Source organism: Phyllobates terribilis, unplaced genomic scaffold (assembly GCF_046119375.1).
Source record: "Phyllobates terribilis strain yellow unplaced genomic scaffold, ASM4611937v1 Scaffold_1__5_contigs__length_1240528914, whole genome shotgun sequence".
Lineage (NCBI taxonomy): Eukaryota > Metazoa > Chordata > Amphibia > Anura > Dendrobatidae > Phyllobates > Phyllobates terribilis.
The window spans coordinates 313,874,433-313,901,646 of NW_027362761.1; the positions used below are offsets into that span (position 1 = coordinate 313,874,433).

At 43.5% G+C, this 27,214-nt stretch overlaps 1 protein-coding gene across 2 annotated transcripts; it reads left to right on the forward strand.

The window, feature by feature from the left end:
- The first annotated feature begins 6,031 nt into the window (after positions 1-6,031).
- On the forward strand, positions 6,032-20,609 carry LOC141259234 (uncharacterized). Of its 2 annotated transcripts, none has more exons than XM_073674856.1 (7): positions 6,032-6,373; positions 7,908-8,057; positions 8,184-8,363; positions 8,438-8,561; positions 8,645-8,742; positions 9,271-9,361; positions 18,705-20,609. In XM_073674856.1, the coding sequence occupies exons 1-7, from the start codon at positions 6,278-6,280 to the stop codon at positions 20,468-20,470; spliced, it is 2,505 nt and encodes an 834-aa protein (XP_073530957.1). In that variant the 5' UTR covers positions 6,032-6,277; the 3' UTR covers positions 20,471-20,609. The 2 variants fall into 2 exon arrangements, with proteins under 2 accessions (XP_073530957.1, XP_073530966.1); XM_073674865.1 differs by having other exon boundaries at positions 6,033-6,373; positions 18,708-20,609.
- The last annotated feature ends 6,605 nt before the right edge of the window (positions 20,610-27,214 follow it).

A 27,214-nucleotide genomic window follows, 5' to 3' on the forward strand; every position in this document is an offset into this window, starting at 1 on the left:
ATTTTTTTAATATTTTTAAAAACACGTTTTTTTTACTTTTCACTTCCTTCAATAGACTCTATGGGAAACTAGAAGCTGCGATCATCAGACCGCCTGTGTGTAGCAGAAATGCTCACTGGCTATGAGCGCCAACCGCTGGGCAGCGTTAATAGCATTCTAGCAATGACTACTGCATGGGTGTCCTGCAGATTCTGGGTTGTCATGCCAACCCATCAGCGACCCACGGTCATGTGACACAGGCACCGATGGACGGGACTTATCACGTTCTTCCGCTGTGACCATGTTAAATGCCTCTGACAGAGATTGACAGCGGCATTTAACATGTTATCAGCTGCGGGTGGATCAAGATTCCACTCATGGCTGTTAGGGGCACATGACAGGCGTGCAGATCAGCTGTCATGTCCCCGGAAAGGTGCGGGCTCATCACCAGAGAGGGAGAGACATGCTATGTGCCGTAGATGAACAACACATGTCGTGAAGGGGTTAAAGTGCTGACTCCGCTTTAATTTGACGGTATTCACATCCTAATTGGCGTAAGGGTTTAGGAATTACAGCTCTTTAATATGGAGCTGCATCTTTTTCAAGGGACCAAAAGTAATTGGACAATTATCTCAAAAGCTCTTTCATTGGCTGCACGGGCTCTCCCCTTATTAATCCATCATCAACTAAGCAGGTAAAAGGTCTGGAGCTGATTCCAGGTGTGGCTTTTATATTTATAAACTGTTGATGTGAACACATAACATGGAAAAAAGATTTCAATGGAGGTGAACAGACCATTATTATATTATATTTATATTAAAGTGTAAGAAATGCACTGTGGCATAAAGTAACCTCACCAGTCAAATGGAAAAAATGCACCCAACGCGCGTTTTGCAACTGGTTTTGTCATGGTGTGATGGTGGACTGAACAACCAGACTATGTACACATGTAGGAGCCAATCAAAACAGTTGTAACGCATGTGTATTCCTGCACATACAAAATGAATCGAACATCATCCAAGAAGCGGTAGTGACTTCAGACGTTATCCACAGATGGTCAGCCCACTGAAAACAAGGTGCCAATGCGCATTACCGATGATGCCATTTTGATGTGGCCAGTGATGTGACCAACACATCAAAGGAAGCCGTCATCTAACTGCTGACGCGCCAATACTGGAAGTGCTTACATAATCGGCACATAAAAAAAAATCCCATGATAATGAGTAATGTTGTGGCAGAATGGGAAGTGATGCACAATCACATCATTATAGTCACGGTCATGTGGCTGGGCGGAGAAGAAGATCACATGAATGGCAGTCACATGATCAGCGATTCATAATACAGATGGACAATGACCCAAAACATAGTGCGATAGCAACCCAGGATTTTTTTACTGTAAAGAAGTGGAATATTCTACAATGGCCACGTACGTCACCAGATCTCAACCCTATCGAGCTACATTTCACAGGCTGAAGACAAAACATAAGGCAGAAAGACCCACAAACAAGCAATAACTGAAGTCACTGCAGTAAAGGCGGCAAAGCCTCACAAAGAAGGAGACCCAGCATTTGGTGATGTCCATGGCTTCCAGAAGACAGGCCGTCATTGCTGCAAAGGATTCTCTACAAAGTATTAAACATGAACATTTTATTTATGGTAAAGTTAATTTCTCCAATTACTTTTGAGCCCCTGAAATAAGGAGACTTTGCAGAAAAATGAAAAAGAAAAGGGAAATCCACCAGCACATCCAACAGGAAATAATTAAAAATTGTTCTTTATTGAAGAAAAAACTAAAACATACTAAAATGAAACCTCAAGAAACCTGACGCGTTTCTGGTGTATACAACACCCTTATTCATAGGACTACAGTCGTCCTATGAATAAGGGTGTTGTATACACCAGAAACGCGTCAGGTTTCTTGAGGTTTCATTTTAGTATGCTTTCGTTTTTTCTTCAATAAAGAACAATTTTTAATTATTTCCTGTTGGATGTGCCGGTGGATTTCCCTTTTCTTTTTCATTTGCTTGTGATCACCAATGGGTGCAGCACCCTCAGGATGGATTCTGGCTGACATATGGTTTTGAAATCGACAACGTGGTAAGCTTTCTACATTTCCTCTCCCCTCCTCCCTTCTACGCCTTTGTAGAAAAATGGTTGTAATTCCTAAATGATTCACTGGATATTTTTGTTCAACCCCGTATATTAAACCTTGAAAGTCTCCACTTCAATTGCATCCCAGTTGTTTCATTTTAAATCCAGATTAGCGGCCTGCAGAGCTGAAATCACGAAGATTCAGTCACTGTCCAAATACTTCTGGATCTAACTGTATTCATATGTTTACACTATATGGAGAAATATTGCATCTCTTGCCCCCACCCCCCAAAACGAAACCCGAAATGTTCTCCTGCCCTTTTCCTAACTCCCAATCCCAAAATAGACAAGGACATTCGGAGTTGCCAATCCTCCCTCTTTTGTAGACTTCTGGAGATAAAGCATCTTCAGCCTCGGCTCTTTACCTCTCCTATAATCAACATGGTGGGAAAATTAAACACTTTTTATTAATCAATTATTTTTTATTACAGTTTTTATTTAAAGGGAAATTACAATAAAATGCCCCCAATCTCTTTTTCCCTTCTCCCAGTCCATAATGCTGGGGTAAGATGATCTCTACAGAGACCCCTGTACAGAAATATTAGGGCTCCAGCGACATCACATCTATTATGCAGAAGAATAGCGCTATCTCCATAGCTCTGTACACAAGGACATAGAAATGAGACAAGGTCCTCATATTCAGGTAGTTTCTATTTTACTCAAACCCTCTTTATAAGAACAAGATCAGAGTCTCATTATACCGAGAAGCTCCAGAGACAAATACCACGTCTGGTCCTAACACGCTGGGGGCCCGGATGTCACGGGTGTATCAGAGGTGACAGACTGTCGCCCTGCAGTTGGTTGCAGGAGATCTCTACGTTTGGCATTACAGACATCTTCTTAGAGGCTGGCTGTCTCTAGGACCCAGCGGCTACCTCCCTCTGGCCTGAGTGTATAAATACCTGATGTGTCAGTGAAGGAGGTGCCGGCGATATTCAATACTACTTGTGAGGCTTTAGCAAGAGCAATACTTCGTCCTCTCTGGAGCTTGAGGCCGTGTCCGCATTTGTCTGGAGTCGTCTAAAGCTAAGCAATTTCCTCCCTGTTTGTCTACCCTTGTTGTCTATAGAGTTTAGTAGAGACTGATTAGTGCTCATCTCCTCCCTTCCCTAGCCTTAGCCATACGCCAGGGGAAGACAGGGCGAGACACGTGTGCGGCGATTGGTGCAGAGAAAACATAGGGACGGTAGTTGAGATAGGGTGACTGTAGACCAGACTAGGAGGTCTCCACTTCCCTCTTTCCCTAGTGTCTGGGTTCCCTTTCCCTCTTCCCTTTGTGCAGCACAAAGTCTTTTCCACACCTGGCGAGACACCGGAGTATCCAGCCACGGGGTCCGGATTCTCTCATTTGTGGCTCCAGGGTTTCTTGTAGAATAAATCCCTTTCTCATACAGTCCTGTAGTAATAACTTTCTTATTATGTTTTGTAGGAATCATAGAATCATAGAATGGTAGAGTTGGAAGGGACCTCCTGGGTCATCTGGTCCAACCCCCTGCTCAAAGCAGGATTCACTAGATCATCTCAGACAGAGTTTAAATTTTTGTATTGAAAAACTGAAATAAATTAACTTTTTGATAATATTCTAATTTACTGAGAAGCACTTGTAGATAGAAAGAGAACTTACGTGGTGATTCCCACGACTGGGTGCATCACATTTACTTAAAACGAAAACATTTCTTATTGTTATTCCAAGTTGTTGTTGTTGATACCATTGTTACAAACCCCTTTAAAATAATTGTTATAGCTATAAAGTGGTTATGTCAGTCTCTGACCTCTTCTGCCTCATGGTCTCTGTGCGTTGCATTCCGGCACCTGTGTTACATGCACGAAGTGGAACCGTGTGTGTATGAAGGGGAAAGTGTGTGTGCGGAACAGAGCCATGTAGATACAGAACCATGTGTGAATGGAGCAGAGCCGTGTATGTGCGGAGTGGAGCTGAGTGTGTACGAGGTGTATGGAGCAGAGTTGTGTGTGTGCGGAGTGGAGCCGCAGGGGTGGACAGAGCAGAGCCGTGTGTGTATGGAGCTGCCTGTGTATGCTGTGTACAGCTGTATAATCCCCAGGTTCGGTAAGAGACACCGCGTCTCTTTATCAGAGTGTAGAAGAACTGACACTGGACACTCGGTAAAACTACGATCGGACATTTCTTGTTTCTCGCACAGATATTGATAACATAAGATGAAGTCAGACGAACCCTCATATTATATAGAGTCATTACAGAGTGATCTATTTCAAGTGTTTATTTCTGTTAATGTTGATGATTATGGCTTACAGCCAATTAAAACACAAGTCATTATCTCAGTAAATTAGAATAATTAACAAAAAACACCTGCAAAGGCTTCCTAAGCATTTAAAAAGGTCCCTTAGTCTGTTTCAGTAGGCTCCACAATCATCGGGAAGACTGCTGACTTGACAGATGCCCAGAAGGCAGTCATTGACACACTCCACAAGGAGGGTAAGCCACAAAAGCTCATTGCTAAAGAAGCTGGCTGTTCACAGCTGGCTGTATCCAAGCATATTAATGGAAAGTGGAGAGTAAGGAAAAAGTGTGGTAGAAAAAGGTGCACAAGCAACCGGAATAACTGCAGCCTTGAAAGAATTGTTAATAAAAGGCCATTCAAAAATTTTGGGGGAGATTCACAAGGAGTGGACTGCTGCTGGAGTCACTGCTTCAAGAACCACCACACACAGACATATCCAGGACATGGGCTACAAGTGTCACATTCCTTGTGTCAAGTGACTCATGACCAATAGACAACACCAGAAGCGTCTTACCTGGGCCAAGGAGAAAAAGACCTGGACTGATGTTGCTCAGTGGTCCAAGATGTTGTGTTCAGATGAAAGTAAATCTGGCATTTCATTTGGAAATCAAGGTCCCAGAGTCTGGAGGAAGAGTGGAGAGGCACACAATCCAAGCTGCTTGAGGTCTAGTGTGAAGTTTCCACAATCAGTGATTTGGGGAGCCATGTCATCTGCTGGTGTAGGTCCACTGTTTTTAACCAAGACCAAAGTCAGCGCAGCCATCTACCAGGAAATTTTAGAGCACTTCATGCTTCCCTCTGCCGACAAGCTTTTTGGAGATGGAAATTTCATTCTGCAGCAGGACTTGGCACCTGTCCACACTGACAAAAGTACCAATACCTGGTTTAAAAACAACAGTATCACTGCTTGATTGGCCAGCAAACTCGCCTGACCTTGTCAAGAGGAAGACAATACCCCATACATGAAAGACCCCAGAACCAACAATGCAGACGAGCTGAAGGCTGCTATCAAAGCAACCTGGGCTTCCATAACACCTCAGCAGTGCCACAGGCTGATCGCCTCCATGCCACGCCGCATTGATGCAGTAATTGATGCAAAAGGAGCCCTGACAAAGTATTGAGTGCATTTACTGAACATACATTCCAGTAGGACAACATTTCGGATTTTAAAATCATTTTTCAAGCTGTTGTTATAAAGTATTCTAATTTACTGAGATAATGACTTTTGTGTTTTCATTGGCTGTAAGCCATAATGATCAACATTAACAGAAATAAACACTTGACATAGATCACTCTGTAATAACTCTATATAATATGTGAGTTTCACTTTTTGTATTGAAGAACTGAAATAAATAAAATTTTTGATGATATTCTAATTTAGTGAGATGCACCTGTACAGACACACACAGCTCCGCTCTGTAGACACACACAGCTCCGGTCCGAACACTTCATACACACACGGCTCCTCGCGGCTCTGCTCCGTACGCCTCGTACACACGCGGCTCTGCTCCGTACGCCTCGTACACACGCGGCTCTGCTCCGTACGCCTCGTACACACGCGGCTCTGCTCCGTACGCCTCGTACACACGCGGCTCTGCTCCGTACGCCTTGTACACACACGGTTCTGCTCCGTACGCCCTGTACACACGCGGCTCTGCTCCGTACGCCTCGTACACACGCGGCTCTGCTCCGTACGCCTCGTACACACACGGCTCTGCTCCGTACACCTCGTACACACACGGCTCCGCTCTGTACACCTCGTACACACACGGCTCTGCTACATTCACACTGTAAACCCCTCCTGACCCCACACATAACCTTCCTCTCATCCAGCACCATGACAACCAGCACAGCAGAGTCCTACATACACTGATGCCCCTGATCATATGACCCCTGACTCCTCCCCTCCTGTGACCTCATCACAGGTCCTGTACGCACAGAACAGCCATATATATATGTGGTGTGTGGCTCTGCAGGTGGAGGTATGTGGAGATTCCCCATTACTGGGCGCAGGGGACATTAACCCCTTCAACACTGAGACTCTTTTGGGGTCTCTGTGTGGTGTGAACAGTGATGTAACAGCTGTGGGCAGAATGCAGCTTAGCTGGTTCCCGTCCACATTAGATCCATTCAGACAACTGCAGGATGAAAGGACAGAAGCTCAAAGAAGTTCTCACAAAATGCCATTATTTATTTAGGAGAGGCCAATCTGACAGAAAATACCCCAAATGGACACCATTCTAAAACCTGCCCCCCTCAAAGTGCTGAAAGCCACAGTCAATAAGTTTATTAACCCTTCAGATGCTTCACAGGAATTAAAGCAATATGGAAAGAAAAAATGGAAATTTTACTTTTTCCCACAAAAATGTCACTTCAGCACCAATGTTTTTATTTTCACAAGGGCTACAGGAGAAAGTGGAGACCAATATTTGTTGTACAACTTCTCCTGAGTGCACCGATATCCCATATGTGGGGGAAAACTACTGTTTGGGCGCACGGCTCGGAAGGAAAGGTACTCTATTTGGGCTGGAATAGTTTGCAGACGCCATAATTCATTTGAAGAGCCCCTGACATGCCAAAACAAGGATTGTTGGTGCCAGTTTTCTTTTGAAACATTTTAATATCTCCTTTTTTTCTGGTGTTTTTCTTGTAATATAGGGAAGTCTAACGGCAGGAATAACCCCATGAAACACTGTACTTGGAGACTTTGGTATCAAATCATTTCTCTCCTCGGTGTGCAAATAAAAAAAGGTTTTAGAAATGCCTTTCCCCTCCTGAACCCTCCCAGTACTGTAAAACTTAAAAGTTTAGAGTGGCCTTTTGTGTGGCCACCCTAAGGCACATCTATGCAATAATCCTGTGTTTAATCAGCATCTGGATAAGACACACCTGTGAGGTGGATGGATGATCTTGGCAGAGGAAAAGTGCTCACTAACACAGATTTAGACAATTGTGTGAAAAATATTTGAGAGAAAAAGGCCTTTTTCTGTACCGTATTTTTCGGATTGTAAGACACTTTATGGGGGTGCGTCTTATAATCCGAAGTGTAGTGAAGCTTACCAGCATTGATGGAACAGGGTTCCAAGGTCACTGCTGCCAGAAGCTTCTGCCTTTTGACAGAAGCAGGAGTCGGGAGATGGCTGCAGGCCTTATGCTTGTAGTAGGAGGTGTTCCGTGGTGCAGGGACCCCGCCGACATTTTGTAAAAGCCAGAGCCCCACACCTTCCATACTCTTCTATGCGATGGATTCTGGTAAAATGACCGCCGGAAGCAGCACATGCTCAAATTGAGATCTCAACTCCCAAGGTCTCAATTCGCATGCACCCCCTCCAGTGGCCATTTTCCTGGGGCCCACCGCATCAGAAAGTATGGAAGGTGCAGGGCTCCGAATTTCACAAAATGTCGGCAGAGCCCCCACACCACCAAACACCTCCTACTACAAGCATGGGGCCCGCAGCCATTTCCAGACTCCTGCCTCTGCTGGATGTTACATCGACTCATCTTCTTCTCAATCAGGTCTCTACAATTTCGGATCCTCTCGGTGAAGAACTTCTATGTAAGACAATTTTCATGATTTACCCATCAAAGATGGGTATGGACAGAGAGAAGACGGCAGAGAAAATATTAAATCTCACCCTAGAGATCCTCTTCCATCTTACTGGAGAGGTGAGAGATTTTGATGTCACATTACATCATTCTTATCTATGGGAATAACAGATGGACAGAACTGGAGAGGTGATAACTCTGGAAATGTCTGTAGTGAGATTTATTAATGTGTCTCTCCATAACCAGGATTACACAGTAGTGAAGAATACCTCAAATGCTCGCTGTCAGGACCCCATTTCTGAGGAATGGCAAAGATCCCTGAGCCCAATCATGGGGCCTCCACCTCAACCCCTGGTACATGAGGACATCAATGACCAGAAGATTTTAGAACTCACCTTCAAGATGATTGAGCTGCTGACTGGAGAGGTAACACTGCTGGGACATTATACAGTAATGCTATGAAGGGATCAGGGGGATGACGGTATCATTGTATGTGTCAGGTTCCTATAAAGTGTCAGGATGTCGCTGTCTATTTCTCCATGGAGGAGTGGGAGTTTTTAGAAGGACACAAAGATCTGTACAAGGTCGTCATGATGGATGTTCCCCAGCCCCTCACATCACCAGGTAATAGAGAGGACTAAATACACACGCCCTATAATTGTCTGTATGTAAAGAATGAATTCAGTCTCTGTATGTGTTTCCTCCAGATCAATCCAGTAAGAGGACAACACCAGAGAGATGTCCCTGTCCTCTTCTTCCACAGGACTGTAAACAAGAGGATCCAAATGTTTCTCAGGATCATCAGGTAGATGGAGAGAAGGTGTCATGAGATCTCCCCTATGATGTGTAGATGGCTGTGACGGTCATGTGCTCAGTCTTGTTTTATCCACCAGTATTAGGGTATGTGCACACGATCAGTGTTCACTGCGGATTGGACGCAGCGCAGGTGCGCTGCGTGCAATCCGCAGTGGCCAGATGTTACAGCATAGTGGATGGGATTTATACAAATCCTATGTCCACTATGCGTCTGCGGCACACCAGCGGAAATTGACATGCGGCGCGTCTTTTCAGACCGCAGCATGTCAATTTCTCCGGTGGGTCCGCATGCGGGCTTTCCCCATAGACCTAATTTCTTACGGGGAAAATCTGCGGGTGAAAAAAAAAAAAGCCGGTGCTCATTTGCATAATGAGCAGAAGCCGGAGGCGGTTTCTCCACAGCCTCGGGGCTGCAGCCGGCTCTGGATAATCTGCACATACCCTTATATGTTTTATACTTGTGTAATGAGAACAATGGAGATGGCAGGATCTGTGATTTTTACAATATTTGTTTCAGGGTGAAGATCTGACCCATATTAATACTACAGAGACATATGTGAGGGGTGATGAGTGGTGTAAAGAGGAGAATACTACAGATAACCGCCCAGGTGAGTAGTAACTACTAAATACAGATAAGTCACAGATTCTTCTCGGTCACTGGCTGTGGCTGTTTTATCGGTCAGTAGTGTAGCCCGGCCTTATCTCAATTTTGTGATCACCATTTTGCCTCTAGATCACAACATATTCTTCCACCCAAAACTGTTCAAATGACTTTGGGCATTGATAGCCCTTTTCCATAGAACTTACAATCAGGGAGATCCACCTACCAACTGAAATTAGAATATGCTGACCCTTACGTGCCCAGATGTGTAAACCACAAAGCCCAATGACAGCGTACGTAGAATGTGCTGACAAGTTAGAAAATCACTTGAAGAAAAATATTGTGATGGACCTCTTAAGAGAAAGCGGAGGGTAATGATGCCGTTGGCTTCCTGGATCCCCGATATCTACCGTCTCTCCTTTTTGTGCTGCTGAATATGCTCATATGGTCCCTACAAGACCTGGTCCAGTCTTTCTGACCAAACTTCACTTTTATGATCGACAACATTAAATGTGCAGTGAGGGCCAAGTGTTAATGTCTGCAGATAAACAACAGAGTTTCCCTTTATCCCGACTTTTCATATTCTTTTAAAACCAACTAACTTCAAACAGGATCACGATAAACTATGCAAAAAACATTTTACCTGTGCCATGATACATCTCTAAGCTGTGGGTGGTTGATGGCTGTAATATAGATTTATTCACATCTGCAGGAGATGTGTTGGCATGGCTCGAGCCTTAGTTTCATGGATTCACTCCACTTCATGAATTCCATTATGTTTTCAATCCGAAGGAATTCAGATTACTGCAAAATCTCTCCTCAGATGTGGAATGTTAATACGTTCTCTAGTCTTCTGGTCAGAACTCATAGTAGATCCATTGGTCCACCATAAATGAGTGCAACTCAGGTTTATTGTTGGAGCTCTCCCCCCAAGCATTATTATGTGTTTATTTTTTCCTGGTTCATTCTGTATGATGGTTTGATTGTGGTGTGATCAGCACATTTGCCATTTTAACGCCCAACACATAGTGCCCCAATTGTGCTCCAGGAGACACATGCCATAAATTAAGTAGGTTCTTCTCACTATAGTAATGTCAAATACATGGATGCTAAATGTGGTTTGGGCACGCTGCAAGGCTCAGAAGCGAGGGGGAGACTTGACTTTGGGAGAGCTTATATTGCTGGACTGGTTTATGGAAACCATGTTGCCTATTGTGAAGACCCACGGTCTTCCGTGGGCGTAACACTACTCAGACAACACAGGGTGAGGGTAAAACAGTGTGGCAATATTTTATTGAACCACCAAATGGACAATAAACACATAGCACAGTCCCAGCAAATACCCAAGATGGTGCAAAATTACACAGTCTCACAATTCCCTAGCCCGCTTCGGAATAGAACAGCTGCGACTTTGGGACTTCCATGGCTAACTACCTCCCCGCTTTTGGCGGGCCCCCACAGAGAGGAGATAGCGGCAAGCTTAGGAAGCCGACAGTCCATCGAGGTACAAGGCCAGGAGACCCGAGGGTCCCAAGCTGGGTACTTACGAGAGTTTCCATGGAGCCAGATGACCGTCTGGTCCCAATCTGTCTTCTTCGAATGTCTTCATGGGTTCCAGGCAACCGGAGGGTCTCGCCCGGCAACCCCAAACAACATATCCATGGGGCCAGGTGACTTCATCGTCCCATCCTGGTCTCCCCAAATGTATCCAGGGGTTCTCTGATGGTCAATGGAGCAGATCCTTATCCTTCCAGTCAGGGCCGTGTACTCTTTGGCCGGAATCATGTAGAATCCAAATCTGTGTCTCTCTGGTTAAAGCCATGCTACCAAGCTAATGTTCTGAAGAATCTCTCTCTGATTCTCCTTGATTCCCTTTCCAGCAGGATAGAAAAACCCTTTTAATATTTACGTATGCGGTTAAGGCCATCAGTCACAGGTCGGGCGGAGGAGCAGCGCTCAGGTCTCATTGTTTGAGCTAATCCCCCTGCTCTTGTAACTAAACTAGCTGGCTTAATAGAATATGCAATTAGAATAGTAACAAACATCATTGTTCCCAAACACTGAGTCACTGTCCTTCTTGACCAGCCAAAGAAATACACATAAATTCACAAGTCAACACAAACACTATAGTGTATTTCTCTTGGCTTAACAAATCTAGTCGTCTGGCTGATTAAGATAAGAAGCTGTTTCGTCACACCTATCAAGAGCCTTAGAGCCCCTAATAATGTGGAATCCTCTATTTTTCCATTGACAGGTGATGGACCTGAGTGGGGGCTTATTTTTTGTGAGATGAGTAGAAGTTTTTATTGGTATTATTTTTTACTATATAACATTAGTGGCTTTTTATTCGATATTTGGCAGACAGAATGAACAAACAGTTGAACATAGTAACATAACATAGTAACATAGTAACATAGTTTTTTAGCTTGAAGGAAGACTAAGTCCATCTAGTTCAACCCATAGCCTAACATGTTGATCCAGAGGAAAGCAAAAAAAAAAACCATGTGGCAAACACTAAGCTCCACATTGGGGAAAAAAAATTCCTTCCCGACTCCATACGGCAATTAGGCTAGTTTCCTGGATCAACGCCCTATCAAGGAATCTAGTATATATAACCTGTAACATTATACTTTTCAAGAAAGGCATCCATGCCCTTCTTAAATTTTAGTAGTGAATCACTCATTACAACATCATGCGGCAGAGAGCTCCATAGTCTCACTGCTCTTACAGTAAAGAATCCCCGTCTGTGATTATGATTAAACCTTCTTTCCTCCAGACTTAAAAGATGCCCCCTTGTCCCCGTCTCAGGCCTCAGAGTAAAAAGATCAGTAGAAAGGTCTTTGTACTGTCCCCTTATACACTTGTACATAGTAATAAGATCACCCCTAAGCCTTCGTTTTTCCACAGTAAATAACCCCAAGTGTAATAACCTGTCTTGGTATTGCAGACCCCCCAGTCCTCTAATAACCTTGGTCGCTCTTCTCTGCACCCGCTCTAGTTCAGCTATGTCTTTCTTATACACCGGAGACCAGAACTGTACACAGTATTCTAAGTGTGGTCGCACTAGTGACTTGTATAGAGGTAAAATTATGTTCTCCTCATGAGCATCTATGCCTCTTTTAATGCATCCCATTATTTTATTTGCCTTTGCAGGCAGTTGCCTGACACTGGCCTCTAAACGTGACCTTGTCATCCACCAATACACCCAGGTCTTTTTCAGTGACAGTTTTGCCCAGTGTTTTACAATTAAGCATATTATTATACATTTTATTTCCTCTGCCCAAGTGCATTACCTTACATTTATCCCCATTAAAGCTCATTTGCCATTTATCAGCCCAAGCTTCTAGTTTACATAGATCCTCCTGTAATATAAAATTGTCCTCCTCTGTATTGATTACCCTGCAGAGTTTAGTGTCATCTGCAAATATAGAAATATTACTCTGTATGCCCCCTACAAGGTCATTAATAAATATGTTAAAAAGAAGCGGGCCCAGTACTGACCCCTGTGGTACCCCACTGTTAACTGAGACCCAGTCTGAGTGTTTTCCATTAATAACCACCCTTTGTTTCCTATCACTGAGCCAATTCTTAACCCACATACATATATTTTCCCCTATTCCCATTGTTTTCATTTTATGTATCAACCTTTTGTGTGGAACCGTATCAAAAGCTTTTGAAAAGTCCATATACACAACATCCACTGCATTTCCTTGGTCCAGTCCGGAACTTGCCTCCTCATAAAAGCTGATCAGATTAGTTTGACAGAATGGTCCCTCGTAAACCCATGTTGATATTGGGTCATGAGGTTATTCTTCTTCAGATACTCTAGTATAGCATCTCTTAGGAAACCCTCCAGGATTTTACCCACAGTAGAGGTTAAGCTTACTGGCCTATAATTTCCAAGTTCGGCTTTTGTCCCCTTTTTGAATATTGGCACCACATTTGCTATACGCCAGTCCTGTGGTACAGACCCTGTTATTATGGAATCTTTAAAGATTTAAAATAATAGTCTATCTGTGACTTTACTGCAGTTCTCGCAGGTGTATCCCATCCGGGCCAGGGGACTTGTCAACTTTAATGATTTTTAGACGCCGCCGTACTTCCTGCTGGGTTAAGCAAGTGACATTTAATGGAGAATTTTTGTCATCACTGATCATGTTTTCTGTCATGCGATTTTCAATACTGTTGAAAAAAATCATTTAGCATATTGTCTTTTTCCTCATCCTCATCCACCATTTCACCCAGACTATTTTTAAGGGGACCAACATTATCATTTTTTAGTTTTTTTACTATTTATCATATTTTTCGGACTATAAGACGCACTGGACCATAAGACGCACCTAGGTTTTAGAGGAGGAAAATTAAAAAAAAAAGAAATTTAAGCAAAAAATGTGTTCATGATGTACTTTTAAGGGGGAGGGGGCCTTCTGCTGACACTGGTATAGGGGTAATGTCCCCCAATTCTGACAATATCCCCCATCCTGGTATATATGCCCCCTCTTCCTTTTATACGTGGTCCCCATCCCCATCCTGGTATGCCTGGCATCCCTCCATCCTGGTATGCCTGGCATCCCTCCATCCTGGTATGCATGGAACCCCTCCATCCTGGTATGCATGGCACCCTTCATCTTTATCCTGGTATGCATGGCACCCCTCATCCCTGTCCTGGTATGCATGGCACCCCTCATCCCTGTCCTGGTATGCATGGCACCCCTCATCCCTGTCCTGGTATGCATGGCACCCCAATCCCCATCCTGGTATGCATGGCACCCCAATCCCCATCCTGGTATGCATGGCACTGCAATCCCCATCCTGGTATGCATGGCACCCCTCATCCCTATCCTGGTATGCATGGCACCCCTAATCCCTATCCTGGTATGCATGGCACCCCTAATCCCTATCCTGGTATTCATGGCACAGCAATCCCCATCTTGGTATGCATGGCACCCCTCATCCCTATCCTGATATGCATGGCACCCCTCATCCCTGTCCTAGTATGCATGGCACCCCTCATCCCTGTCCTGGTATGCATGGAACCCCTCATCCATATCCTGGTATGCATGGCACCCCTAATCCCTATCCTGGTATGCATGGCACCCCTAATCCCTATCCTGGTATGCATGGCACCCCTCATCCTTATCCTGGTATGTATGGCCCCTCATCTTAATCCTGGTATGTATGGCCCCATCATCTTTATCCTGTTATGTATGCCCCCCTCAGCGTTATCCTGGTATGCATGGCCCCCTCATCTTTATCCTGTTATGTATGCCCCCCTCATCTTTATCCTGTTATGTATGCCCCCCTCAGCGTTATCCTGGTATGTATGGCCCCCTCATCTTTATCCTGTTATGTATGCCCCCCTCAGCGTTATCCTGGTATGTATGGCCCCCTCATCTTTATCTTGTTCTGTATAGCCCCTTCATCTTTATCCTGTTATGTATGGCCTCCTCATCTTTACCCTGGTATGTATGGCCCCCTCATCCTTACCTTGGTATGTATGGCCCCCTCATCCTTATCCTAGTATGCATGGTCCCCCTAATCCCCATCATGCTGCACATAAAAAAAAAAAATAAACACTCCTACTCACCTTTCTTCTCTCTCCTCCAGCGCTTCGTCCGGTCTGCCCACACTGATCTCTCCATGTAAGCCGCGCATGGCGTCACTACCATGCACGGCTTACAAGGAGAGATCAGCTGCCGGAAGTCACTGCTCCCCACGCCGGGACTGTGTGCGTGGGGAGCTGTGACTTCATGCTCCTTCATAGCCGGCACACAGTGTAGTCGCGCTGCGGCTCCTGCTGCTGCCGGGCTATCTCGTGTGCCCGCTCATTAAAGGGCATGAATATTCACCCCTCCCAACGCCCATGGGCGTGGAGAGAGGTTGAATATTCATGCCCTTTAACAGCGGGCTCAGGCAATTCCGGCAGGAGCCGCAGCTCGGCTACACTGTGTGCTGCTATTAAGGAATATGAATATTCAGTCTCCCCATGCCCCATGAGCGTGGGGAGCAGTGAATATTCATTTTCTTTAGCAGCGGTGACAGTGTAGGCTGCAGCTGGCGGCTGGTGCCTCCTGTGCCCCGCTCCTCCACCGCTACCGCTCCCCCCACACCCTACATATATATATATATATATATATATATATATATATATATATATATATATATATATACACACACACACACACACCCCCCCAACATTCGGACCATAAGACGCACCCCCCATTTTCCTCCAAAATTTTGGAGGAAAAAAGTGCGTCTTATAATCCGAAAAATAAGGTTTGTAGTTAAAGAATATTTTGGGATTATTTTTATTTGCTCTGGCAATGAGTCTCTCTGTCTCAGTCTTTGTTTCCTTGATTTGGTTTTTACAGAATTTATTTAATTTTCTGTATTTATTTAATGCCTCATCACTACCTACTTGCTTTAGTTCTCTAAATGCTTTCTTTTTGTCACTTATTGCGCCCCTTACAGCTCTATTTCGCCCCTTACAGCTCTATTTAGCCATAGTGGTTTCCTATTTCTAGCATGTTTATTCCCATACCATATATATTGTGCACAGGTCCTATTCAGGATGCTAATAAATGTCTCCCATTTGCTTTGTGTAGTTTTATGTCTCAGGATATCGTCCCAGTTTATTGCACTAAGATCATCTCTCACCCGTTGGAAATTTGCCTTCCTGAAGTTTAGTGTCCTCGTAACCCCTCTACTACACATCTTAATAAAGCATACATGAAAACTTATTATTTTGTGATCACTATTACCCAAGTGACCCCCAGCTCGTATATTTGATATGCGGTCTGGCCTGTTGGTTAATATTAGGTCTAGCAGTGCCCCCCTTCTTGTTGGGTCCTGAACCAGTTGTGAAAGGTAATTGTCTCTCATAGTTGTCAAAAACTATAACCTTTGTCAAAAACATTACCTTTGCTTGAACTACAGGTTTCTGTTCCCCAATGTATTTCAGGGTAGTTAAAGTCCCCCATAATAATGACTTCTGCTTGAGTCGCTGCTTCATCTATTTGCTTTATGAGGATATTCTCCGCTGCTTCCATTATTTTTGGAGACTTATAACAAACCCTTATCAATGATTTATTATTTTTTCCCTCTCCCCTTATCTCCACCCACAGGGACTCTACATTTTCAGTAGATTCACATACAGTGCTGGCCAAAAGTATTGGCACCCCTGCAATTCTGTCAGATAATACTCCGTTTCTTCCTAAAAATGATTGCAATCACAAATTCTTTGGTATTATTCTCTTCATTTAATTTGTCTTCAATGAAAAAAACACAATAAGAATTGTCCTAAAGCCAAATTGGATATAATTCCACACCAAACCTAAAAAAGGGGGTGGACAAAAGTATTGGCACCCTTTGAAAAATCATGTGATGCTTCTCTAATTTGTGTAATTAACAGCACCTGTAACTTACCTAACAGGTGTTGGCAATAACTAAATCACACTTGCAGCCAGTTAACATGGATTAAAGTTGACTCAACCTCTGTCCTGTGTCCTTGTGTGTACCACATTGAGCATGGAGAAAAGAAAGAAGACCAAAGAACTGTCTGAGGACTTGAGAAACCAAATTGTGAGGAAGCATGAGCAATCTCAAGGCTACAAGTCCATCTCCAAAGAACTGAATGTTCCTGTGTCTTCCGTGCGCAGTGTCATCAAGAAGTTTAAAGCCCATGGCACTGTGGCTAACCTCCCTAGATGTTTACGGAAAAGAAAAATTGACGAGAGATTTCAACGCAAGATTGTGCGGATGGTGGATAAAGAACCTCGACTAACATCCAAACAAGTTCAAGCTGCCCTGCAGTCCGAGGGTACAACAGTGTCAACCCGTACTATCCGTCGACGTCTGAATGAAAAGGGACTGTATGGTAGGATACCCAGGAAGACCCCACTTCTTACCCCGAGACATAAAAAAGCCAGGCTGGAGTTTGCCAAAACTTACCTGAGAAAGCCTAAAACGTTTTGGAAGAATGTTCTCTGGTCAGATGAGACAAAAGTAGAGCTTTTTGGGAAAAAGCATCAACATAGAGTGTACAGGAAAAGAAAAAGAAGCATTCAAAGAAAAGAACACGGTCCCTACAGTAAAACATGGCGGAGGTTCCCTGATGTTTTGGGGTTGCTTTGCTGCCTCTGGCACTGGACTGCTTGACCGTGTGCATGGCATTATGAAGTCTGAAGACTACCAACAAATTTTGCAGCATAATGTAGAGCCCAGTGTTAGAAAGCTGGGTCTCCCTCAGAGGTCATGGGTCTTCCAGCAGGACAATGACCCAAAACACCCTTCCAAAAGCACTATAAAATGGTTTGAGAGAAAGCACTTGAGACTTCTAAGGTGGCCAGCAATAAGTCCAGACCTGAATCCCATAGAACACCTGTGGAGAGATCTCAAAATGGCAGTTTGGAGAAGGCACCCTTCAAATATCAGGGACCTGGAGCAGTTTGCCAAAGAAGAATGGTCTACAATTCCAGCAGAAACTCATTGATGATTACCGGAAGCGGTTGTTCGCAGTTATTTTGGCTAAATGTTGTGTAACCAAGTATTAGGCTGAGGGTGCCAATACTTTTGTTCGGCCGTTTTTTGGAGTTTTGTGTGAAATGATCAATGATTTGATTTTTGCTTCATTCTCTTTTGTGTTTTTTCCTTGCAAGCAAATTAAATGAACATAATAATACCAAAGAATTTGTGATTGCAATCATTTTCAGGAAGAAACTGAGTATTATCCGACAGAATTGCAGGGGTACCAATACTTTTGGCCAGCACTGTATATTCTCACGCAAGATGGGTTTTAAGAATGATTTTAAATATAAACACACACACCCTCCTCTCTTGTTTGTACGGTCATTTCTGAACAGACTATAGCCCTGTAAATTAACTGCCCAGTCATGGCTCTCGTCCTGCCATGTCTCAGATATCCCCACCATGTCATAATTATTTTCCAACAAAATTAATTCTAATTCCTCCATTTTGTTGGTGAGGCTTCTGGCATTAGTGTACATGCATTTTATGTATCTCTCTGTACCTCTATTCCTTCTTACTATATTGAATGTTCTATCCCCACCCCCAATTTCTTTATTTGTGCCCAGATCACTCTCTGCACTATCTTCCCCACCTATAAAATTAATACCCTCCCCCCCAATCCCTAGTTTAAACCACGCTCCACTGGTTCATCCTATGAGATTTTCTATTAGACTGTGAGTTGTCATTGTCCTGGTGAATAATTAAATTTTTTTACATAACTTTCCATTTTAACAGACAGTTCTATGGATGCTAGTTTTACGGATTTTCAAAAATATAAAATTCAAGGATATTTTATTCAAAAATAATAATTTTTTTTTTCTTAGCAGATTTCTGTACCAGAAGATCAGAGGGACAGCTGACATATTCCATTTTTAAATCAGATGATCATGAGATCCCACAGGGTACAATTGAAGTGAATGCCATTACTTCAGATATACCATCATCCCTTCACAGCAAAGATCTGTCATCTAATCCTTTGAACCAGGTCCTGTCATCTGATTCATTACCAACTACTAAGGAAAATCAAAGCCACAAAAGAGGCATTAAAACACGAACTACTCCTAAGTCAAAGAAGTCATTTTCATGTTCAGAATATGGAAATAGTTTTCCCCTTGAAAAGTATTTTCTTAAAAATCAAAAAATTCACACAGTGGAGAATAGATTTTCTTGTTCCAAGTGTGGGAAATGTTTTAACCAGAAATCAGATCTTGTTAGTCATCAGAAAATTCATACAGGCGAGAAGCCTTTTCCCTGTTCAGAATGTGGGAAATGTTTTACAGATGAATCAAATCTTATTGCCCATCAGAGAACTCACACTGCAGAGAAGCATTTTTCATGTTCAGAATGTGGGAAATGTTTTAACCAGAAATCCGATTTGGTTAGGCACCAGAGAATTCATACAGGGGAGAAGCCTTTTTCATGTTCAGAATGTGGGAAATTTTTTAACCAGAAATCAAATGTTATCACACACCAGAAAACTCACAAAAGGGAGAAGCCATTTTCATGTTCAGAATGTGGGAAATGTTTTAACCAGAAATCAGAACTTGTTACACATCAGAGAACTCACACAGGGGAGAAGCCATTTTCATGTTCAGAATGTGGGAAATGTTTTGTAGGTAAATCAAATTTTGTTACTCATCAGAGAACTCACACAGGACTGAAGCCTTTTTCTTGTTCAGAATGTGGGAAATGTTTTACAGATAAATCAAATCTTATCGCACATCAGAGAATTCACACTAGAGAGAAGCCTTTTTCATGTTCAGAATGTGGGAAATGTTTTGTAGGTAGATCACACCTTGTTAGACACCAGATCATTCACACAGGGCTGAAGCCTTTTTCTTGTTCAGAATGTGGGAAATGTTTTACAGATAAATCAAATCTTATCGTACATCAGAGAACTCACACTAGAGAGAAGCCTTTTTCATGTTCAGAATGTGGGAAATGTTTTAACCAGAAATCAGAACTTATTACACATCAGAGAACTCACACAAGGGAGAAGCCATTTTCATGTTCAGAATGTGGGAAATGTTTTAACCAGAAATCAAGTTTTGTTAAGCACCAGAGAACTCACACAGGGGAGAAGCCATTTTCATGTTCAGAATGTGGGAAATGTTTTGTAGGTAAATCACTCCTTGTTAGACACCAGATCATTCACACAGGGCTGAAGCCTTTTTCATGTTCAGAATGTGGGAAATGTTTTGTAGGTAAATCACACCTTGTTAGACACCAGATCATTCACACAGGGCTGAAGCCTTTTTCTTGTTCAGAATGTGGGAAATCTTTTACAGATAAATCAAATCTTATCGCACATCATAGAACTCACACTGGGGAGAAGCTTTTTTCCTGTCCAGAATGTGGGAAATGTTTTGCACAGATGACAAGTTTTATTAGACATCAGAGAATTCACACAGGGGAGAAGCCTTTTTCATGTTCAAAATGTGGGAAATGTTTTAACCAGAAAGTGAGTCTTGATAGCCACCAGAGAATTCACACAGGGGAGAAGCCTTTTTCATGTTCAGAATGTGGGAAATGTTTTAACCAGAAATCAGATGTTGTTATACACCAGAGAACCCACACAGATAAGATTTGATGTATCGCACATCATATAACTCACACTGGGGAGAAGCTTTTTTCATGTTCAGAATGTGGGAAATGTTTTGCACAGATGACAAGTTTTATTAGACATCAGAGAATTCACACAGGGGAGAAGCCTTTTTCATGTTCAGAATGTGGGAAATGTTTAACCAGAAAGGGCATCTTGATAGCCACCAGAAAATTCACTCAGGGGAGAAGCCCTTTTCCTGTTCAGTATGTGGTAAATGTTTTGTGACATTTTTCTTAGTCACCAGAGAAGTCACACAGGGGAGAAACCTTTTTGATGTTCTTAATGTGGGAAATCTTTTACATTGAAATCAACTCTTAATAAACTTCAGAGAAGTCACCCAGGGGAGAAGCCTTTTTACATAGTTACATAGTTAGTAAAGCCGAATAAAGACTTGCGTCCATCAAGTTCGACCTGTAAGTTCTGTAGTTGCTAAAGTTGATCCAGAGGAGGGCAAAAACCCCAAATGATTTAGCCAATCTTCACCTGAGGAAAAATTCCCTCCCGACTCTGAAACCAGCAGTCAGAATAAATCCCTGTATCAACCTACTATTTTATTCTATTTTTAAGTATACGCTGAAATCTGCCTGGTATCTAGAAATGCATCCAGTCCCCGCTTGAACTGGTGTAGTGAATCCGACATTACCGTCTCCTCACTCAGTGAATTCCATATTCTCACTGCTCTTACCGTAAAGAACCCCTTCCTATGCTGGTGCTGAAACCTTTTCTCTTCCAGTCTTAGTGAGTGCCCTCTTGTTACCGTAATATCCCTCCTTTTGAACAAATCCCGGGCAAGGTCTCTATACTGTCCCCTAACATATTTGTACACATTTATTATGTCCCCCCTCAACCTTCTCTTTTCCAGGCTGAATAGTCCTAGTTTTGCCAACCTCTCTGGGTATTGCAGTCCCTCCATTCCCTTTATTAATTTTGTTGCCCTCCTTTGTACCTTTTCAAGCTCATTTATATCCTTTCTATATATTGGGGCCCATAACTGAGCACAGTATTCCAAGTGTGGTCTGACCAGTGCTTTGTACAGTGGAAGAACAATGTTCTCATCCTTTGCAGCTATACCTCTTCTGATACATCCCATTACCCTGTTTGCCCTTACAGCAGCAGCCTGACTTTGGGCACTCCAATTTAGTTTGCTATCAATCAAGATGCCCAAGTCCTTCTCCATCTCTGAATTCCCCAATGATTTCCCATTCAGTGAGTACTGGTGACTTCCATTTTTCCTTCCCATATGTATGACCTTACATTTCTCCTCGTTAAACCTCATTTGCCATTTAATGCTCCACCTACCCAGCTTATCCAAATCCCTCTGTAGGTCTGCATTGTCCTCTTTTGTATTAATTGTTTTACATAACTTTGTGTCATCTGCAAATATTGATATTTTACTATTTATCCCGTTGACTATGTCGTTAATAAAGATATTAAATAACATTGGGCCTAGTACAGACCCCTGTGGTACCCCACTAGTGACGCTTACCCAATCTGAGTATATTCCATTTATAACCACCCTCTGCCTTCTATCCCTTAGCCAGTTAGCTACCCACTTGCAGACATTTTCCCCCAGCCCCATCATTCTCATTTTGTATACCAACCTATTATGTGGCACGCTATCGAACGCTTTTGAGAAGTCGAGATACACGACATCCACTGGTTCCCCCTGATCTACTCGAGAGCTAACCTCCTCGTAGAAGTCAATAAGGTTTGTTTGGCAGGAGCGATTCCTCATGAATCCATGTTGGTTCGGGGTTAATAGATTATTAGCGTCAAGATGCTCCATGATTGCCTCATTAATAAAGCCTTCAAAAATTTTGCCCACAACGGACGTCAGACTCACCGGCCGATAGTTTCCGGTGTTACTTTTTGCTCCCTTTTTGAATATTGGCACTACATTCGCCTGTCGCCAATCAAGTGGTACAGACCCAGTCTCAACAGAGTCCTTAAATATAAGATATAACGGTCTGTCTATCACATTACTTAGTTCCCTTAGTACCCGTGGGTGTATGCCATCAGGTCCTGGTGATTTGTTTATTTTAATGTTACTGAGGCGTTTCTGTACCCCAGCTTGGGTTAGATTTGTCATACTTAGTGGAGGATTAAGCTTGTCACTTCTCATTTCGCCTGTTAGTTCTTTTTCCTTTGTGAAAGTTGACGAAAAAAATTTATTTAATAGATTAGCTTTATCCTCATCTTTCTCTATGATTTTGCCTTCATCACTTTTTATCGGTCCAATATTATTCGATTTAATCCTTTTACTATTTATATACGTAAAGAACAGTTTGGGATTTGATCTACTTTCCCTAGCAATACGTCTCTCTGTTTCCTCCTTTGCTATTTTTATTTGTTTTTTGCAGGTTCTTGTTTTTTCCTTGTAACACATTAGTGCCTCCTTGCTGTTTTCCTGTTTTAATCTCTTGAATGCCTCTTTTTTGCTATTTAACGCCCCTTTTACGTTCTTATTCAACCATATTGGTTTCCTCTTATTTCTGGCCCTTTTATTCCCATACGGTATATACCTCTCGCACTGAGTATTCAGAATTCTTTTGAAGGTTTCCCATTTACTATTCGTATTTCCTTGATTAAGAACTTTGTCCCAGTCTATAAGTTGAAGGTTTTCTTTCAGCTGATCAAACTTCGCCCCCCTAAAGTTTAATGTTTTAGTTGTTCCCTTATTGATAACCCTACTGAAGGGCATTTTGAAATTGATAATATTATGATCGCTATTACCTAGGTGCCCCCCTATCTGTACCTCAGTTATTCTATCAGGCCTATTAGTCAATATTAAGTCCAACACTGCCTTCTCTCTCGTTGGTTCCTGCACTAGTTGGGAGAGATAATTATCCTTGATATTTGTCAAGAACCTTTTTCCTTTCTGCGATCTACAGGTTTCTGTTTCCCAGTCAATATCCGGGTAGTTGAAGTCCCCCATTACAATCACCTCATTATGTTTTGCTACTTTGTCTATTTGTCCTAATAGCAGTTTCTCATTCTCCTCTGTTATATTGGGTGGCTTATAGCAGACCCCCAGTAATATTTTATTATTATTTTTTGCCCCCTCTATCTCTACCCACATGGACTCGACCCCCTCTTCTCCCTCTCCTATATCTTCCCTTAGTCTGGGCTTTAGACGTGACTTTACATATAAGCAGACTCCTCCGCCCTTCCCCTGTTTCCGGTCCCTTCTAAATAAACTATAATCTGTTAAATTTACCGCCCAGTCGTAGCTATCGTCTAGCCAAGTCTCTGTTATACCTACGATGTCATACCTCTCCTCCGATATAAGCGCCCGCAGCTCATCCGCCTTATTGGTCAGGCTTCTTGCGTTGGTCAGCATGCAAGATAAAACTTTGGGGTTATTTAGCATCCTATTCTTCTCTAACGATCTAACTGTACTATCCCCACCCCCCTCTCCACCCTCATTATATTCACTTCTCCCCTTCCCCCTTGCTTGCCTCACATCCCACCTATTTCCTTGGTTTCCCCCCCCCGTCTCTAGTTTAAAAACTCCTCCAACCTATTAGCCATCTTCTTCCCCAGCACCGCTGCACCCTCCCCATTGAGGTGCAGCCCGTCCCTACGGTAGAGCCTGTAGCCGACAGCGAAGTCGGCCCAGTTCTCCATGAACCCAAACCCTTCTGCCTTGCACCAACTCTTTAGCCACTTATTCACCTCCCTAACCTCCCGTTGGCACTCCTGTGTGGCTCGCGGGATTGGTAGTATTTCTGAGAAAACTACCTTGGAGGTCCTTGCCCTAAGCTTCCTACCTAGATCCCTGAAATCATTTTTAAGGACCCTCCATCTACCACTCACTTTGTCATTGGTGCCAATGTGGACCATGACCGCTGGGTCTTCGCCAGCCCCACCCAGTAACCTGTCAACCCGATCCGCGATGTGCCGGACTCGAGCGCCAGGGAGGCAGCACACCGTTCGGCGATCCCGGTCTTTGTGACAGATTGCCCTGTCTGTCCCCCTAATAATAGAGTCACCCACTACCAGGACCTGTCTAGCCTGCCCTACACTTCCCCCCTCCCCCTCATTACTGGAGCATACACTCCCCCGGCGGTCAGAGGATCTGTCGTGCTCCAATAATGCCGGTTCTGAACCAGCCTTCCTATACTTCTTCCCTCTATCCCTTCTAACCGTTACCCAGCTCCCTGCCTGTTCAGCCTGCGCTTCCCCACTAAGCTCCACCCCCAGTGTTGACCCATTGAGTGTCTGCTCAGTGAGCAGCAAACTCCGTTCCATGTTGTCGATGCTCCTCAGTACCGCTATCTGAGCACTTAGATCCAGGATTTGGGCTTCCAAGTGCACAATATGCTCACATCTCTCGCAGCAGTATGGATCCCTTTGCGGTAGCTCAGGGAATGCATACATTGCGCAAGATGTACACTGCACGGCTCCGGCCAACATGGACGTCATTCTAAATATGGGGATACAGTCAGTATATATGTACAAGTACAAAACACAATTATTTATATATAGGTGTATGGACGGGGATCAATTAGGGATGTGCAAGTGTATCGATTAGATATCGGCGCGGGATCAGTTAAGTATGGACGGGGGATCAATTAAGTATCAATTAAGTATGGACGGGGGATCAGCTGAGTGGGTCAGGTGGATTAATTAAGTGTGGACGGTGTGTCAATTAACTATGGACTGGGATCAATAAGTATGGACTGGGGAAATAATTAATTGTGGACTAGGGATTCAATCAATTAATTATGGACAGGGGGTTTAATTAAATAGGATGGGGGGTAAAGCAAATAAATAGGTATGGACGGTGGGTCAATTAACTAAGGACTGGGGATCAATAAGTATCAATAAATATGGACTGGGGAAATAATTAATTGTGGTCTGGGGAATCAATCAATTAATTATGGACAGGGGTTAATTAAATATGGTGGGGGATAAGGCAAATAGATAGGGACTGGGGATGAGTAAAAGTGGACAAGGGGAATCTATTAAATAGGACAAGGGGGATCATTCAATTATGGGCTGGGGGGGTCAATCATTTAAATGTGGTCAGGGGGATCACTTTAATATGGACGGGGGGTGGTCGGGGATCAATTAAATGAGGACGGGGGGTCAATTTAATGTGGTCAGAGGGATCAGTTAAATATGGATGGGGGTGTTCAGGGGAATCAATTTAAATATGGACGGGGGTGATCAATTAAATATGGACGGGGGGGTAATCAATTAAATATGGACTAGGGAATACAATACAATTACAATACAGATACAAATACAATACAGTACAGTACACACTTGGGTTCAGTAGGGCCGCTTATCGCGGCCTCCTGCCCCTCACTCACCTCCTCTAGGGACGCTGCACGCTATCACAGCGCGCTTGTCCCTCCGGTCGCCTCTTACCGGTCCTCATGATCACCTCCTGGTCACCACCACCTGGCACCCTCCGCTGGCCGGCACTGCACGCTGCCACAGCGCTCTCTTGCGCTCGTCCCTCCGGTCGCCTCCTACTGGTCCTCCCGGTCCGCTCGGTCACCTCCGCCTGGCTCTCCTCCCTTCCCCTTTTTGATGTTTAGTATGTTGGAAATGTTTTAACTGAAAATTGTATTTAAAGAAGTTGTCCACCATTAGGACAACCCCTTGTCATTTTTCATGTTTGGCTACTACTAACATAAAAACACTCATACCTCCCGTGGTAGGTCAGTTCCAGCGGCATTGGCACTTGCTTTCCCAGGGAGCATGGGAGATTTCAGTAAGTCTGTACTTACGCTCACCAGACAAGAATCATTTGCTGAACAAAAAGCATGTTCACGCATGTTTAAAGTTTGCTAACAACATTTAGACAAGAACGTGAAATACTGGGAGAATATAGTCTGGTCAGTCCAAAATTAAACTCTTTGGATGCCATAATACACACCATGTTTGGAGACCAAAAGGCACTGCAGACAGTAATGGCCGAAACTGTTGGCACCCTTGAATTTGTTCCAGAAAATGAAGTATTTCTCCCAGAAAATTATTGCAGTCAGTTACACATGTTTTGTTATACACATGTTTATTTCCTTTGTGTGTTTTGGAACAAGACAAAACAGAAAAAAAGGCAAATTGGACAGAATTTTACACAAAATCCCAAAAATGGGCAGTAGAAAATCATTAATACAGTCAACTGAATATTTGCGGCTTCCTGCTGTGTATAGATGGTACTGTGCGGCCTCCCGCTGTGTATAGATGGCTACGTGCGGCCTCCTGCTGTGTATAGGAGGATTGTGGCAGCTCATATTGTGTGTAGGGTCTCATACTGTATATAGGGGATGTCAGCATACTTAATTGTGCTCAATATTAAGTCATACAATTAATGTAAAAAAATATATAATTAATATTGTGCCAAATTAATTTCACGTGAACTATCACATGATCTATCACAGGGGATCATGTGACATGTCACGTGATGCATCAGGTGTGTATGTGTGGGGGTGGGCCGCGCCTTCTAAACTGCCCGGGGTCCTTGCTACTTTTAATCCACCCCTATGCAGGCGGGAACGCGTGGTATATAGGTGAGCACAGGCAGGTGCAGGTTGATATGGCTGATATACAGGTGGGCACAGGCTAGTGCAGGCAGATACGTCTAGTATACAGGTAGGCACAGGCAGGTGCAGGTGGGTACGGCTGGTATACAGGTTGCACGGCTGATGCAGGAAGGTACTCTGGAAGGCACACGCAAGGACAGGCAGGAACGAGGCAAGAACAAGCAGGTACAGG